Source organism: Poecilia mexicana, unplaced genomic scaffold (genome assembly GCF_051168715.1).
Source record: "Poecilia mexicana isolate PSO_F unplaced genomic scaffold, ASM5116871v1 scaffold_7, whole genome shotgun sequence".
Lineage (NCBI taxonomy): Eukaryota > Metazoa > Chordata > Actinopteri > Cyprinodontiformes > Poeciliidae > Poecilia > Poecilia mexicana.
In genome coordinates, this window is record NW_028263376.1 from 1,378,190 (window position 1) to 1,396,321 (window position 18,132).

At 40.5% G+C, this 18,132-nt stretch overlaps 1 protein-coding gene across 2 annotated transcripts in view; it reads left to right on the forward strand.

The window, feature by feature from the left end:
* The window catches only part of agrn (agrin), a 552,174-nt gene that overhangs the window by 212,517 nt on the left and 321,525 nt on the right, over positions 1-18,132 (forward strand). The window contains exon 1 of one of the 2 annotated variants that reach the window (XM_088006848.1): positions 12,129-14,054. The exons of the other annotated variant lie outside the window; for it this stretch is intronic. Coding sequence (XP_087862974.1) covers positions 13,892-14,054 — 163 coding nt within the window. The 5' untranslated portion in view covers positions 12,129-13,891. Of the gene's footprint in view, positions 1-12,128; positions 14,055-18,132 lie in introns of those variants that run through there. 2 annotated transcript variants of the gene reach the window in all.

An 18,132-nucleotide genomic window follows, 5' to 3' on the forward strand; every position in this document is an offset into this window, starting at 1 on the left:
CAATGGGACGTTGCGGGGGTTTCTTGCTGGTAGCTTGGCTTCACATATAGACATCATCTGATTGTTGCAGTACTCACAGATACCATTTTAGCTGAACAGCCTATCATTTTCTGCACTTTTTAATAGGTTTTCCCTTCTTTAATTAATTTTTTGATCACAGAACGCTCTTCTGAACAATGTCTTGAATGACCCATGTTACTCTTTTTTTCAAGAACAAATGCACATCCAGCTTATGCAGCATCAGTTGCTTTGATCCTTAAATAAGGGTCACCTGTTTAACACCTGTTTTCACATAATCAATGACTTCACTAATTGAACTCAGTACTGCTATTTTTTGAACACCCCTTTTTCAGTAAATGATTCAGTTTCACAGAATCAGCAGCATGCATATCGTGCCTGTTGGTTTTCTATACCTTTACTAAACCTTCTAGAAACTTACGTACTTGCAGTGTAGAAGTTGAAATTCAAACAAAAACAGTGATTTATCTTGCTAGTGATGTGGGACTGCTATTATTTTGAACAGAACTGTACTAATTTGTTTTACTTGGAAAAATAAAAATACTACTAACAACAGTAGTGACATTCTGGTCATGAGACAACAGTATTTGATATTCACGAGATTACATGCGATGGTTGCTGTGGTTTTTAAGAAACTCCAGAATTTTTTGTTTTCATAAATAACTACTTTATTAAATCTATAATCTGTTTTAAATAGTTAAAATCAGGTTTGAGCAGGTCTTTACTCTTATGTTTTAAGAAAGAAGCCTCAAATTGTTTTCATATTCTCCCAGTTTTAGAAAAATACAGCTAAAGTTTGATCAGTAAGAAGCTCCGACTACAAGAAACATTTCAATACTTACAAATTATTTGTCAGTTTCTTTTTATCTGTACATTATGGTTGCAAATGTCCAATCTGCAACCAAAAACCATTTTAGAAGTAGTGACTGCTTCTTCAGTTACCAAGTGTCGGTCACTCAAGAACTGCTTCCTTTTTAACTTCAAAATAAGAAGTTAGAAAGGAAGACTACAGTCTCTGGTAGGCTGAGTGGAGATCGGCTATGAACAGTCCTTTTCAATCCTGATTAAATCTCTCCGCTGTTGTCTTCAAACCTGTAGCTTCAAAAAAGCCAAAATGTGTTTATGTTGGTTTACCTGACAGCTAAAACAAAACAACTTGTGAGCAGGTGAATCCATGAACACTGGACTGCAAACAGGCGGGAGTGGTGGGAGGTCAGCCGGACAAATTAGGATGTTTTCACATCCAGTAGACTTGGTTTGATTGGGGGCCAAATTGCAACATTATTTGCATTTTCAACTGGTATTGTGTCAAATGATCCAAGCTAGTTGAAAAACCTGTTCCCCTCCTTGCCTGTTGCGGCACTGCACCAGGAGCCACTGAAGGAAACAAAACAAAGAAAACTTCTGAAAGAGAGTGAGCTGCATTTCCGCCACAAAATGGAAACAGAAATGGAGTGGCATAAGATTTCAGCGGTTAGAGATTTTCTCTTTTGGCAAAACACCAGAAGCTATTTCTCCTGTTTTGGTTGTATTTACCCAGAATACCCTGCACTGTTGTTCACTTCCTGCTTTTGGAGCTATCCGTTTGGTGTTCATATGCGCATTCGAACCTCACCAGAGTTCACTTCAACTGAACCCAGAGTGAGGTTTGTAGCTGAACCAGAGTTTGATTCTTTAGTCCATATCAGAGTTCAATTCATTCACACTTCCCCAATCAACCAGACTTTCTAGACAGACAAACTAGAGTTTGATTAAAGTGGACCAAGCTAGGAACTATTGCCATACATAAAAATGTTAACACTGAGCGGATGCTAACAGTGAGTACGTAAAACATTCAAATGAAGGAAATCTGACAATCGGAAAAAAAAGTGTTGCTTGTCAATTTATTCAGAGGAAATCATTTCTCCTTCTGTACATCTGTCTTCTGCTTTCGCTCCTGATAGCAGCTGATAATGATTCTCCCTCCACCTTCTCTGTGTGACCTGGCTAGTGCAGCTTGGCTGACTCTTGGTGGCAGATGGCGGTTTTGGCCTGAGATTGACATCTGTATCACCCTGGGCTCCCTGCGCCTGTCCGTTCCAGTGTAAAGGCTGTCAGAGCCAGCCTCTCTTGGTCTGATTCTCTGCTCCTAGCCATCCTGTGGCGCTACCACAATTGGGTCCATATGCTAGCCACATGGAGAAGTGTCCCTCTCTGCTAGCTCTGCATACAGCAGCCAGGCTCCCAGGTTGCTCTCCTCCTCCCTGCTTCTCTTCCTGTCAGTCCGCCTTTTGCCGTTTCTTTCATTAATTTTCTGTCTGTGCCAGTCCACTAGAATAATTTCCTTACATGGCTATTAATGGACAAATGTCAGTGCCGAAGAGTGAGTAAACAGGGCAAGGCAGCCAAGCGGAGAGGATATTACATTCTGTAATCACTATTGTTGCAGGTTAGAAAATCAGAGGCGTTTAATAGGAATTTATTTCTGCCTGAATTAGTTCCTGTTCATTTAGAAGGCCAATGGGAAGTGAAGGTGGGAGGTCAGTAGACAGCAGTCTTGGGTCCATTAGCACTTCTGCTGCAGGAGACAACAGGAATATTAAAATGATCTTCTACCAACGGACAGGGCCCGGTTCAGGCCTGAGGCAAAGAGCTTGGTCAGCATGAGCTGGAAACAGGTCAGCTGTAGGTTGGCTGATGTGAGCTGAAGATGCCGCTTCCTCTCTGGACGGCCAGGCAGTGTTAGCAGGATGGACAGATCAGGCTTCTCTACATTATTCTGCTGCTAAACAACACAAACAGCAGCTTAGGAGGACAGAAGGATTGCAAGTCCTGAATGATTGAGGAAATATTCTGGGTTGGATCTCACTTGTAACAGAATCGCATTGAACAGCAGGTGACAGCCAGCGCTGAGCAGAGAGTGGCAGTGAGTCAGTGTGAAGAGCCCAGCAGCGTGCCGACCCGGCTCGTCTGACTGTCATGGAAAACATCACAGAGAAGCGCAGCGTCACTGAGCCAACATGGAGGCCAGATCTGCTCAGATATCATGTCTTCTTCATAAAATATGTCCGACTGGATGGAACCAAACCCATGAGGTGTATTTAAATCTCACAGACATTTTGATGAAGGAAACAGAACCTGGAGGCTGATGTTGTCAGTAACATTCAGCTTTAGTAACTGTTCACTCATGTTGTGGAGCTTTTTGTTCTCACAGATCAAAATTTTATTGATCAATCTCTTCCAGACACATCAGTGTGAAAATTAAACCATGACGAAAGGAGAAAATGATTCCCCACAAGTTAATAAATACTATAATAATTTATTTTGTTCAAATTCAGATTTTCTTCAGATAAATTTCAACAAAAAAATCTAATCTATTACTAGAGCTGGATCTGATTAATTTTAATGTCGATGTGTAAAGGTAATTTTCTTTGAGGTCTTATTATAATGAGGTCAGATTTCTGTGAGATCATTTTAATTAAGAAAACACAACAAAAATTAATTTTCTTTGAGAAAGCTTTCTTTCTTTTTAGATGTATCTGTCTTACTGGAAAAAAAAAGCAAAGTGACTGAATGTGGCAAAAATCTACTTTATTTGTTACATTATTTATTATGTTCAGACTTTTCCACTTATCTGAAGTTATATTGAGTGTAACTGAACCATCCATCTATTTTCTATTTTGCTTCATTTCTGTGGCTTTGGTCAGCTATAGGGTCATGAGAAACACAAATTAAGAAAAGTTAAGTAAGAAAAAATCTTGTTAATAAAAATTGTGATTTTTATTTATTTAGACATACACGAAAACAGACCGGCTATAGAAAGATGTTTTGATAGTAAATAACCTTTTCTACCATTAGTTTCTTCATAAACTAAAAATGAGTGTGACAGGATGGTGTCTGGTTTGTTTTTAACATGTTTGTCGCTGACTGACGGCGAGCGTTATTACATAACTTTAGTCAGAACTACTGCATGGAAAAGCATCAGGAGTTTAGCCAGCTGCAGTCATCAGACCCAGCTGATCACTGGCAGCAGGAGGAACATTTGAGTCTCACATGAAACAAATCCAGTTATTTTCCCACATTAACCGTCAGACACAGCTAGAAACCCTGAGCAATTAGTTGGGGAGGGGCATCATCGCCATGTGACATGACTCACATACACTGACTTAATGTCAGGACGTTGACTGGTTCAGCAAACTGACAGATCATTAAAGGGAAACCGCTGGAGTCTGACAGAAATAATGCACGTTTCTGTGCGTGCGTGCGTGTGTGTGTGTGTGTTAATAGCAAAACAATAATGGCTAAACCAGTGTTTCTAAACCTTTTTTGGGCCAGCGCCCCCCCAGCCTTTATCCAGGTCCCTCACCGCCCCCCACCAAAAAATTTGCAGGCTACTTTGCACTGACCATTATTTTATCATTATTACTATCACTATTGTAGATGTTTTGATTTTTATGCTTGTTTCTGTATTTATCATCAAAAATAATTTCCCAGAGAACAAAAAAGCCATGGGAATAGAAATTATTTTCACAAGCGTCTACGAAAAATGCAATGAACATTCAACTTAAAATTGGTAGGGTTAACAGCAGCCAATCAGAGTGGAAAAAATATTCTTATTTTGTGCCATTTTCTAGTTGTTAAATATTCCACAAAATGATCAGATAAAAGATGAACAACATGCCAGTTTAAACTTTGAACTATTTGCAAAACGACTGAGCTCTGCAACATTAAAACATGGATAGAACTGTAACTACATTAATCATAGCTCTTCTCAGTGTTTCTGAGAGTTTCTGGTGGTGCAGCTCTGTGCTGCCTTCAGGAGAATGGGACATCAGAGTATCAACCATAAAATTTCACCAACATGGCATTTATTGTGCAAACCAGAGCTTTCAGTGGAAAAACTAAAGTTCCAGATCCTTTTAAGGCCATAGAAATATGAGACAGAAACATGGATTATATCTTTATATAGACCTGTCTATTGATTTATAGATTAATAGTTTTACTGGACAGAAATTACACAGAACAAATCTGGTTCTTAAATCTAATTAAAAACATGAATAAGTGATAAGTTATTTACTGTTATGATCTGTAAGATATACTTATTCTCACTACTAGATGTGGTCTCAACAAACCCATGACATTTCAACAATATTATTTTACTTTTTATCTGGAAATAGTGTCTGTTTATTCTTGCCATACAGTCTCTGTATTAATTATTGATCGAAAGGTCTTGCCATACCAGTTTATTCCTCTGTATTTACTTTAGTTTCTTAGTTTATTCTTGCATTTTGTTCTTCATTCATTTCCATTTAGTTTCCTTTGATTAGTATTATCCTCTCTTGGTTTATTGCTATGTCCACTTTAGTTTCTTTCCTGTTGCTAGATTTATTTTATCGTTTATTGACCATCATTAATCTTCATCCATCACCTGCTGCGCCTCCTAATCATCATGTGTTTCACATCATGTTTTGATTTTTCACTGTTCAGCGTCGGATTCTCAGTTTTTATGCCATAATTCACATCTAGTTCGTCGCTCCGTTTTATGTCCCGCTTCTCCTGTTTCAGAGTTTTGCGCAATGTGCGCGTCGTTTTTTTTTTTTTTTTTTTATCCTGAGGTGCAGGGCGGTCGGGAAACGTATCGATGGGGAAAAGGCAGACTGACATAAACCTTTTAAAACAACGGAAACAATTTCTGCATTCTGATTATTGAAATTTAAAGTGCTGTGTTGTTCTATCACCCCAGTTTCATACCGGACCACTTACAGCTCCGGTGTTAACGCTATAAAATGACCGCTCTCTATCGAGGTGTCACTATGGAGAGATTTCTTTATTTAAATGGGTTCATTTTTCAGAGACACAGTGAGGGTATCGTGATTTTAGCTACCAGTAGCAGGAGGACGGAGCTGCGCCAAGAAGCTAACAGAAGCTACAAACACTGAATAGAAGAAGAGCTGCCATGCATATTGTTGCAGCAGAGCATGGTTTAATGTTACACAATACAGTTTTACCAAGTTGCTCAAAGTCTAAACTGGTATTGTTGTGCATATAAGGTGTAAAGTTTACCTTCGACCAAACGCCCCCCAAAGGCATCCCAGCGCCCCCCTTTTGTAAAAATGTCCGCCAGCGCCCCCTGCCGTCCTCTGAACGCCCCCTGGGGGGCGGTACTGCTCACGTTGAAAACCGCTAGGCTAAACACACTCACAGTCTTAAAAAAAGTCTTATTCTCCAGTTTTGCATTTTTTAAAACTTTTATATTGAATCAAAGCCCATAAAGATCACAATGATTTTTCTTGTGGTCTAAAATTTTTTCTTTCGTGGCCCAATCAGTTTAATGTCCATGTTACATTTTAGTTTCAGTTCCTCACTCATGCAGTTAGTTAGAAGTGAACATTTATCGTAACATTTATTGTGAAAAACTTCTTCCAAGAATTTTGATTATTGTTATGTCAATAAATTTCAATTAATTATACCAAAGAAGAAACAGAAATGACAGTATGATCAGAAATGTTGTTTTTACCATTTTTTCCATGAGAGTATCAATAAATATCAGTAAAATATGATTAAATGTAGTTACTGTGTGCAGCTGTTAAAAATGGTAATGTTTTTCCAGAGTTTGTGTTTCTGGCATCATGAATGCTGTAACATACAGTTACCTAATTAAAATGCAATTAAATAGTTTTTTTAGTCATCATTTTTATTGTTATCATAATAGCGATAAAAATGATTGTGATATAATTGTAAATCCATATTTCCCAGCCCTAACCAGGCTCCCTGATATCTATCCCTTCTCCATCAGCCAGCCTATTGTTTTCCTCTTTATGGGAGTTTATCAGAGAGCAAAGGTTAATGCGTTTAGTCACACACAGCTGTGCAGAGCACTGGCCTCCATGTTGGTGATTGAATGCTGCTCAACTTGAAGGCCTGAGGAGTGGGAAGTCTGGGAATCTGCTGGACGGCACAATGAAGTCTGACTTATGATGATTGGAGTTAATGCCACAGAGAGACATCTGGCCCACCTGTTAGTGTTGTGCCGCCATGGCCCACTGAGTAGCAGAACATTGGCTTCCCGCCGCTTTGCTCTGTTGCACGGCTCGATGCGCATGAAGAACTCAACATGGCCTTCTGATGTCCTTTAGCAGTCGGATATGCAATTCATAAAAGAAATTAGACCAAGTGATGTTATGTTGGGCAACAGACCCATAAAAACCCAGGAAATGGCTGTTAATGGCCTCTGCATGCTCTAGTAAATGTAGTTAAACCTGATTTGTTATGATCTATATATATTCTGTGCCGTAAAGCACAAAACGACAGAACAGTTCACTGTCTTTGAAATGAGTGGAGCCGAGTAGTGGAGTGGTCCAGCGGACCGGCAATTACCAAATCTGTTCTAAATTTTCAGACTTCATCCTTTTCATTAACATAATTAAAATGCTTGTTTATAATGGACAGTGGGAAAGAATAATCTCTAATGCCTCTAAGTGATGGCAGCAACCTCACTTTTGATAGCGCCCGCTTTGAGAAAAGGACGGCATCCCACTCTAATGGGTGGCGGTGCATTCACTGACAACGTCTCTTTTCTGTTTTTAACCCTCTCACATGATACTGCTGTAGAGGATTCAACAGCAGAGCAGGATCTTTACTATGCATTATTCCACATTACAAACTGATTCACAATAGTAAATATGTTTATTTTTACAACATCTACTCTAGGAAATTTGTCTCAATATTTAAAATGGACAAAAACTTTTTTAGGTTCTAATTCATTAACATTGACATGGATTGATAAAGTTTCTCTATTGAAACATCCAGATTTTATAGAACATAGCATCAATAAAACCATGTAGTTTGCAATCTTAAGACAAAAAATTACCTCGTAAAAAACTCCTTTCATTAAACTAACACTAGTTTTTATTTATTACCTTTACATTTAAAACTTTGCTAAATTCTTCATCATTTTTAATGAAAGCTTTTGGAGCCACACTGGAGGGTCTGAAGTGGCCACACTGGTGTCCCTGGAGCTGGAGGTTGGAGGCCCCTCCCTGTGTTTGACTAAAGATGTTAATCCATTCATTTTCTATACACCCTTGTCCCTAATGGGGTCAGAAGGGTTGCTGGTGCCTATCTCCAGCTAACGTTCTGGGCAAGAGGCGGGGTCACCCTGGACAGATTGCCAGTCTGTCACAGGGCAACACAGAAACAGACAGGACAAACAACAATGCACACACACCGAGGGACAATTTAGATAGACCAATTAACCTGACAGTCATGTTTTTGGACTGTGGGAGGAAACCGGAGTACCCAGAGAGAACCCACCATGCACAGGGAGAACATGCAAACTCCATGCAGAAAGACCCCAGGCTGGGTATCATTCTTGCTGCAAGGCAACAGCTCTACCAACTGCACCACTGTGCAGCCCTAAAGAAGTTCATCATTCATTCTTTTTTGCAAAATAGAACATATTTTATCTGATTTAGCATTATATTTTGACTATGCCATCATACTCAGCTCCTTCAGACTTCAGCAGCAATTGGCAAACACCTAGTGGAACTGCTGAGCTCAACATAGGAGCTACTGCTCAGAGCAATGCAGTTTAAGTTTCATCATTAAAGAGTTAAGGGAGGAGCCATTTTGGGATGATTTCCTGGACGCGGATCTTCAGAAAGAACAGGAGTTTTTAAAGAAACAGAGACCCAATTTCAAGGTGTTAAATTACAAAGTCAAATTTCCTTTAAGTCACAATTTTATATAAAGCATTTTTAAGTTAACATAATTAGTTGCTTGTGTCTGTGAAGCACATGATACCAGCCCTTTAAAAAGCCTTAGCCTGTTGAAGAAGGCTGGTTCTGTTCTGGGGACAACTGTGGAAACTTTAGAGATGATTCTTCTTAAACTGAAGAACTTTATGAACAACCTGGCATCCTCTTTTTAGACCACTGTAAAATAACAGCCTTCAGTCAGAAGCTTCTTTAGAGCTGCTACTCACAGCTATCATCATCTGTATCACAACTCTTTGAAAAGGCTTGAGTAATAAAAACTCCAACAGCATTTAATATCACATTGGAATTAACAAAATATAGTTGAATTAACAGTTATCCTATTAGCAGACTTTTTCTCCTTTTCTGCTCCTGCAGAGCACATAGCACTGTTAAGATAAAAAAAAACATGTATAATTTTCCTTCCACTTGATATTTCTGCATTACTTTTGCCAATCTATCACATAAAGTCACAATAAACTAAAATGAATGATCCTGTTGAAGAGCTAGCGATACATTCAGGAGGAACTGTAGAAAAAAGTGGAACATTTTGCTCTTTCAAAATAACTTCAGTAAAGTTTTTTGTCATGAAATTTCTTCCAGACTACATAACGCTTTTTTTTTTTTTTTCTGACATTCATCCAGCGAGTGTGTACTCACCTTTGCAGTTTTTTGCAAGCTACTGGCGGTTCTGAAAGTTGCTGATGTAAATTTGCTATTCAGGGTGCTGATTACTGCCGGCAGAAGGAGTAGCTCCGAGATTTTATGTGACCACAGCATTCAGAGAAAATGGCCTGATAAAATTCACCTGGTATAACAAAAGAGGAAGATTTGGAACATCTTTTTATTTTAGGGAGCGGTATAGATCCTGCATTGAAAAACAAACCAAATAGCTCGTAACTCCTAACTCTGCACAGAAAATGCAAAAGAAAAGTTAAATTTCCTCCCTTTTGATGCTGTGAAGTAAATCTCAGTGGAACTATTTTCATTTTTCATTTATCTTCAACTTATAATCATTTAGACTGTTATGGGAAAATCCCGTCATTCTGCGAAGGCAACTACTGTTTTCTGTGAAGAATCCTGGCCAGCTTCACACACACACACACACACACACACACCCCCACACACACACACACACACACACACCCACACACACACACACACACACACACACACACACACACACACACACACACACACCCACACACACACACACACACACACACAGAGCAACCGTTGATTGAAGCATAACTGCCAATCAGTTATTGAACAGGACAAATTTCACACACACATACGCACACATACGCACGCTCATGTGCTCCGGCACACAGATATCTCTCCTGCCAGACCATTAAACAAGAAAGCAGCTCCTTTGGCTCCCTTAATGGAAATTGCTATTTCAAAGCGTTCAGAGAGAGATGTTAACCTTCTGGTATACTTGTGGCATTAAAAATGGATCAAAGCAGCTGAGCTTTGATGTCAATGGAAGATTTTATTTGGGTCATGGCAGCAGGGAGAGGCGAGCGTCTCTTCACTGCCCTCTGCTGGGAGAAGCTGCTCATTGTTTCTAATTTAACATGATTGATGTTGCTTTTTCCTCTGCTCTGTGTTGTCATTGGTTCATGCATTTGTTGAGTATTTAAAACACAGAGAGATTAAAAACGCTTCAGAAAGAGCAGATGGTTATTTTTTGCTTCTCACTCATCAATCAGATTGTTTTGCAACATGAGAGCTGATAACTGCCTGCTCAAATTGTGTTGGAATAGAGCTGAGATACTCCTCTGATTGGATGGAGGGGTGTTGAACTTTCGACCCCTAGGGGCAGGCGCAGGCTAGCCCCCCTGCCCCCACTCCACCAAGCTCAACGTGAGCCTGGGAACAAACACACTGTCAAAGAGATAAATGAGTGTGCAACACGACAGCCTAAATGTTACTGTGATGCCTCCATGTTGAGACCGTGGGCTTCAGGCAGACGGAGAGCCGCTGACAGTAAAAACTGTGGATCTTCCTTGAGATGGTGATTGTGTTCAGGTTAGCGCTGTGTGGATGTGTGTTTAATGTGTGTGAGCCATCGGTGGGGTCGGGAGGGGGGCTGAAAGTGAAAGAGTTGGAAAGAAAACACATAAATAATTGATGACTGATGCCGCCTTGCATCTGTGCTTGCTGTTGTGGAGTTTCTTTAAACTAGCAGGGTCGTATTATGCTATGATGTAAACACAAAAATATAATGCTTCTGGAAAGTTTACATCTTCTCAAAACATATTTTCTGACTGGCGGTTCAAACAAGTGGACAGATCTTCTAAATGCTGGTCATTTAGAAGAAGAAGAGAATTTTTTGGTTTGTTTTGGCTCCAACTTTCACTTAGAACCTGTAAATAAACCTTTTCCGTAAGCCACATGGGACCAGTTTATGCTTTGTGCCAGCATTTTCATGAACGATCATAAAAATATGAAATCATACATTATTTTATTAGTTTATATGCTATTAATTGAAAATGTATTATGATTTTCATTTGTTTTGGTTCTGATCAAATGACAAATTATTCCAAGTTTCTTTATAGTAGACTTTGAGCAAAATGTAGAAAATAACTTTAATTTTAAAATAACTTGAACTTTTTGTTGAAAAGGTGTCCAACACATTGGGATACAAGTTGACCACTGGTTGGTATAAAATGGCCGCCGCCAGTAGATGCCACCATTTCATTTTCCAGTTTGACCAATGCTATGTCACAGAATAGCAGCGTTTTGTTGAACAACAACCAGAACTGATCATTAGACAATTCTTCAATCAACTCGGATCACTGGCAGATTAATGGCTTTAATGTTAATTTACGTGGGAAAGAAGAATCTATTCACTGAGCGAAGGCTGAAAAGATCTCCAAAGGTTAATTAGTAGAATATTGGTTTGCAAGTGTGAAACAGATGCAGTTTCTCCGTTTTTTGTTTTGTTTGTTTTGTCTAAGGGGGTCACAAACAAGTGGGTTCGGGCTATTTGGAGTTTCTATACATGACTGACTTAATGTATTTAGCCCTCTCCTTTTGGCAGACCCTTTATTTTTCTCAGTTTGCCTCATTAAGACTTTGTGAAAATTCTCCAGCTTGTGTGGACGACGCTCTCTTCTGATGAGACTCCAAAGTAACAGAGGAGTTGGTTGACATCTCCCAAGTCTTTGGCCGTCTTCTGCTTTGTTGCTGCCGTGTTGTCGGGTTGCCCAGACCCTCCTCTCTTTGACGAGACTCGAGTATACTCCTCCCAAAATCCTTTATCCTCGTTTGTTTTTTTTATTCCCTCACTCAACTCTTGCTCCCAACACCTCCCCTCCCTCTGCCTTTGTTAAAGACAGCCCCTCATACACTCCCCTATCCCTCGCTCTCTCTCATGCGCTGTCTCTCTTGCTCTCTCATTATGCGCTCATCCATTCCACTGGCTGTGGGCTGAGAAGCCAATGTTCTACTCCGGAAGCGAGTGTTTGGGAAGCCCAGCGATATGCCACTGCTGTTTTCCCCACAAAAACAGGAAGAAAAAAAAAGGTGGACCAAAGTGTCAGGATCAGCTTTTCCTTCTTCCACCACTCCTCCTTCCTGCTCACTTGCAGCCTGTCTCTTTTTGTCCGCTGACTTCTCTCATTCATTCACTCCCTGCCGCTCTGGCTGGCCGACCGAGCGAGCGTGCTGACACCGGGACCGCTACCTGCTGCCTTAGGGATTTGACAGCGCTCCGGGAACCTGCTGCCTAGTTTGTCGTTTTTATGGCCAGTGAATGGTGGATGCACCTCATGGATGAACTGGAGTATACAACGGACTGGATGAGGGAGTAAATGTTGGATACCTGAGGATGAGCGTTTCTTTCCTGACCTTACCAGAACAAACGGAGAATTAAGGATTTTCTTGACCAATTTTCATTCTGTCAGACTCAATCTATATCAGTCACTGAGTTTCTTCAGTCTTTATCAGAAGCAGTGTCAGCTGTGGACCGTCCGGTTGAGTGGGACTGCTCACCTATCTTAACTTTTCCCCCCTCTGTGACACTTCCTCTGAACTGCTTTTGGCCTCAGTAGGGCCGGCAGGGCTGCAGGGGAAGGTGGCAGTGGCTTACCCCCCCATAAGACCAGCTTGAAATAAAAGTGCACTGAACCATAGAGCAGTCACCGACGGATTGGAAAAACAAGTCTTCTCCTTGCTCCTGGGAGCATAGTGTTCCTAGTAAAATATTCAGACGCTTCCCAGCCAACCACCTCAGCAGATATAAACTTGTTCCAGTTAGGATGTCAGCATTGGAGGGATTTTTGTGCTTGACCATCAACCAAAGAAGCCAATCTGTTGGAAGCAAAGAGTTGTTTGTAAGATAAAAAAAGGAGCATCACACCACATCCACAGGGAACTTGGAAAGCCACCCCCGCTTTGAGAAATACTTTTGACCCATGCGAAGGATCTTGTTTTGGTCTGGAAGTTTTTTGAAGGAGCCCCTGACCTCTTTAACAATCAACTAATTACGAGTCAGGGTCACAGAGAGGAAAGGACGAGATTCTTTTTGTGGATTTACCATCGACCTGGCGTGGAAAGTTTACATGTGGATATCTGAGAATCCTAAACACCCACATACCTAACACATACACATTTCTATCTTATAGATCCATGCCAACAGCTTTGTAACACAAATTGCAAAGCACATTATCACCACCTACTTAAATCTACACACGTCTGTGCTGTAAGTATATACGGATAGTTGCACATTAAATTCCCATTAGTTTGGGTGTTTGCCATAGGGGATAGAGGGAATGGAGGTCATTCGGACAGGTGGGGTGCTGTACGAGTCGCCGCTCACGCTGTCTGTCCTTTAGCCCCAAATGGATGTTATCTGTGCAAAATGTGCCGCTCGCAATCTGCTAAAAGCTTTCCGCTGCAATTCTCCGACAGAAACAGTCACCGGGTCCCTGTGACAGTGCACGGTTGGAACCGCAGCTGAGACTGCATCCATTACTCATCTTCTTTTGTTTTTTTTTTTGAGTTTTGTTTTCGTTGTCTTCCACTCTCACCCCACCGCCATCATTTTTTCCAACGGGTCCCTGGGCGCCCCCCGGCGCTCTCCTCGGCCCATCGTCTCCCCCGCCCTGGAGGGGAGGGGGTCGCTGGAGTGGAGCATGAGCGGCTGCCACTATCCTTCACCGGCGCCAGAGCGGGAGCGCAGGTACCAGCACAAAGTGTCGCTGGTGGTGCGCTACTTTATGATCCCCTGCAACATCTGCCTAATCCTGCTGGCCACTTCCACGCTGGGCTTCGCCGTTCTGCTGTTCCTCAATAACTGTACGTTTGCTCACCTCAAGCACACACTTTTTGACTCTGTTTTTGTGTTGTTTTCCTCTGAGTTTTAAGCCACTACAACGGTTTCTCTCTCTGGAAACATAATCCATAACAATCAGAAATGTTGTGTTTTCTCTTGGTTTATGTGACATCGTTCTTACATTGAATGTTCTTGTTGAGGCAAATCCCCCAACAAAACCTTGCATACCACACATCTCAAAGCCTTATCTACCCTTGAAATAGGAACATCAGATCAGTAAAAGTCAAAGCCCACCTTTCCTTGACTCTGGCTTCGCAGACTACTCTGTATCTCTGCTCTAAAGCTCTGACATTTACTTTGAACTGTGAAGTATTTCATGCAGATTAGAAGCCTTTGGTGGCTCAATAAAAGTAATTTTTTTGGTTAGGAAAAACCCAATCTTTTCTTGCGTCTCTTCTCACTACAAACAAATCTTTCCGATGTATAATAAGAAAGCAGTAGCTCATTAGCTGCCAGTGAAAGTGTTTTTGGAGAGGATTCTGTCAAATGCTTCTGAATGTGAAGATAATTTATTTCATTTATATCTTTCATTTATAGTTACAGCCTGAATACTTGAATCACATATTCACAGGTCCTGTGTACAAGTCACTTCTGACAGTTTTTTACTGAGTGAAAAGTATTGATTTATACTTAGGTTAAGTACAAATCAGCAGTTTGTTAAAATACAATAAATGCAAAAGCTACCTTTTTGGTGGAATAATTCACTCTACTTCTCTTTTACACGCTCTGTTTCAGTACAGCAAGTTCAAACTGTGCAAAAAGTGAAATCTCCTTAACTCTCCAAAGTGGGGCTATTACTTATGCAAGATTTGCACCTCCTAATCACCAGCAGATTACATTAGGTAACTAAATTTGATCACTAAGTACCGCTGTGATAATGTTAGAAATGGTGCTTAATGTGGGCTGAAATGCTGTTTGAGTTACATTTCTTTAGCAACATGACGCTGTGTTTTTTGTTTCTATTCTCTTTCAGTTGGCATGAGAGGTTTGGGTTCTCACAAGATAATATGCTTGAGTGAGAATGGTGAATGGCGGTGGTGAATATCTGCTCTTTATACAATAAGGAAAACTTCCTAAAGAAATGAAAATTCTTTACTTGAAACAGAAAAGGACTAAACACTTTAATTTAGATTAATGAAGCAGCAGGGATCAGAAGAACTACTAACCCAGTTTTGACCTGCTGATACAGATTTTAGGCCATTTTGATTTAACTTTATTTTACAGTGTTTCTTTTATATGTTCTTGTCATTAGTCCTTAATTATTTGTCAGGAGAGGCAATATCACACTGTGTGTAAGAGAAGTGTCAGTGTAAACCAGTTGGTTTTTTAAATGTTATAAAGCAAAGACAAAACTGTAAAAAAGTTGTTGTTTTAAACAGTCTTTAGCTTCTGACATTGGCTTGATAATTCATAAAACACGGTGAGGCATCGATCAATTGACATCGTACCAGAGATGGTTCCTTTATATCCAAATAATCCTAATTTCAAACATATGAAACGATGACGGAGCAAAATGATCAACATGACGTCTGTCTGTCATAACAGCTTTAATGTCTCCATACAACAAACAGGATGTCTGTAAATGGCTTCTTACACTTCTGTACTTTAAATTAGGGCTGTTTTAAATAATTATTTTAGGAATTGAGTGATTAATCTAACAAAATATTGTACTGGAGCTTAAGGTATTAAAATTAATACACATACATAATATATCTACATAGCTGGTGAAAAGTCAGATCAACTCAAAACTTTCTCTGATATATATATATATATATATATATATATATATATATATATATATATATATATATATATACACACACACACACACACACACACACATATATTCTTCAAATCTTTACTGTCCTCTGCAACAGCAAACAGCCTGTAGCTCAATATGAACAACTCCTTAAAGATTTGCCCCCTGTTTATTTGAAATATTGGGCAAGATGTCAGTGAATCCATAGTTCTGACTTTTTGCATGTACCTTGAGTGAGGGTGAGTCCTTCATACGTTCTCTGTTTCTTTATCAGTCCAAGCCAAACAGACATAATTAGAATTTAATACACTAAATTAGAGGAAGCCCATCTTCACCTCTAATATGTTAGTGAGCTGAAAAAACTGGACAAACTGATGAGCCCGAAAAAGCTCTATTATGCTGCCAAGAGCCCATTCATTGTATGATAGAGATGTGTGTGCGTGTGTGTGTGTGTTTAGTAGGACAGGTGCTGTCCCCAGATTTACAAATTTTGTTGTCACCATATGGGATGAGGCATGTCCACGCATACATAGATAGTTTGTTTGTTTCCCCCTCTTAAACTTCTCTTGCCCGCTCAGACACACACTCTCTTCATCATTCTGCCCAACCATACATCAGCCGCAGCAAAGCGAAGGTGGCACACATGCAAAAATGATAAATGCGCACACACAACTGTTCTTGCACGTGGGTAAATGTCACGGCCAGACACTTATTGATTCGGTGGAGATATCGGGTGAATGATGGCAGTGTTGTGACATTCACACAGGCCCGGGAACTTACACAGGCCTGCCAGGTGTAAAGGGAGATGGAAGTGGCTGATATGTTTATGGAAAGACCTTATCTTGTCCTTTCGTTATGGAAATGTGAAGAAATCGTTTAGCTTCGCCCGGCATCTCGGCTCACTTTGTACTAAAGCTTCTCCTTTCAGATTCGCCTCACATGACGAGTGGGCTCTGTCTGTCTCTGTTTTTTTTTGTGCATATTTAGACATGCTTAGAAAGAACCAGAGGAAAGTGCAGCTCCTTATCCTTCCTCTTGTACGTCCACTCATGCTGGTTTTCTTCTTCCTGACGTTTTTGATGTGTTCTTGAATCTCTTCCCAGTAGATGGAAATCAGTTACCGTCATGATTGACTGCGAAACAGCTTCAGCAGACAATTCATTATTCACCTCTAGCACCAAACTTGCCTCTCTGCTCCCCAATCTTCTTTTGTTTTTTCTTTCCTCGCCCCCTTTCTCTCTCACACACAAACACACTTCCATCCTGAAGCCACGACTGTTGACAAGTAATTTTAAGCAAACCCAAATTTAAAATTGGGCTCTGTCTCGCCCTGGGGAAGGGGAGCACAGAAGTCCTAGGAAGGTTTCAGCTCTGAGTGTGAAGGAGGTTGAGGTGTGTGCTGGTGGACCCCTCTTCCACCCTATCTAGAAAATAAAGAAGAATAAAGAATGCCACAGCGAAGGTAATTAAAGTGATGTGTTGCATCTTCCTCACTATCCCTCACACAGTGCGCAGAACATGAAAGAGGCATCTGGGTGGTTGCTCAACCTTTGTTGCACATGTGTGTTGGTGTGTTTGTTCGGCTCACTGGAGTGAGTGACTCACATGGCCGGATGGACTGCCAGGGTGCAGATGGTGGTTCAGCTGGGTCGAGTTTAGCGCTACGGTTTCCTGGTATGCTTTAAATCGGTGGGCTGTATCGTGACGCTTTCTGCAGGAATCTCCTTGGAAGTGCATCAATTTGTTGAAAATGTCTGGCATTTTAGGGAACATAAGCAGGACAGATATATTCTTGTGCATCAATTAAAGGGGCCACAAGATATGATATGAAAACGCCACAATATTTATTCAGCAACACGAAGTTGGTCCTGTAAAGAGCAACTGGATTGCAGTCAGCATGTGACTTTATTCAGAGAACTAAATTCCTCTCCATTTCCATACTGATTTTGGCTGTTTATCCACTTTGTTTTACTATGAGATGCAGTTTTCACTACAAACTAAGGGAGGAACAACAAGGTGGTACACCAGCTACTCAAAGAGAGAAGATGAAAAGGGCTGAAAAGAAATACTAACATCATTATTAATGTCGTCTCTTTTCGTCCCTGAGGGATAAATAATCCAAATGAGGTGAACAGCAGATATGCCTTTATGTGCTCCCTTATTTATCTGCTGTGTCTTCAGCGCAACACTTAGCATGAGAGTTTTAATGTCAAAGAAGATTCTAGAGGACCTTAATGGAAGAACACAGATGAAAAATGTATTTGACAATGCCTTTGCAGTTG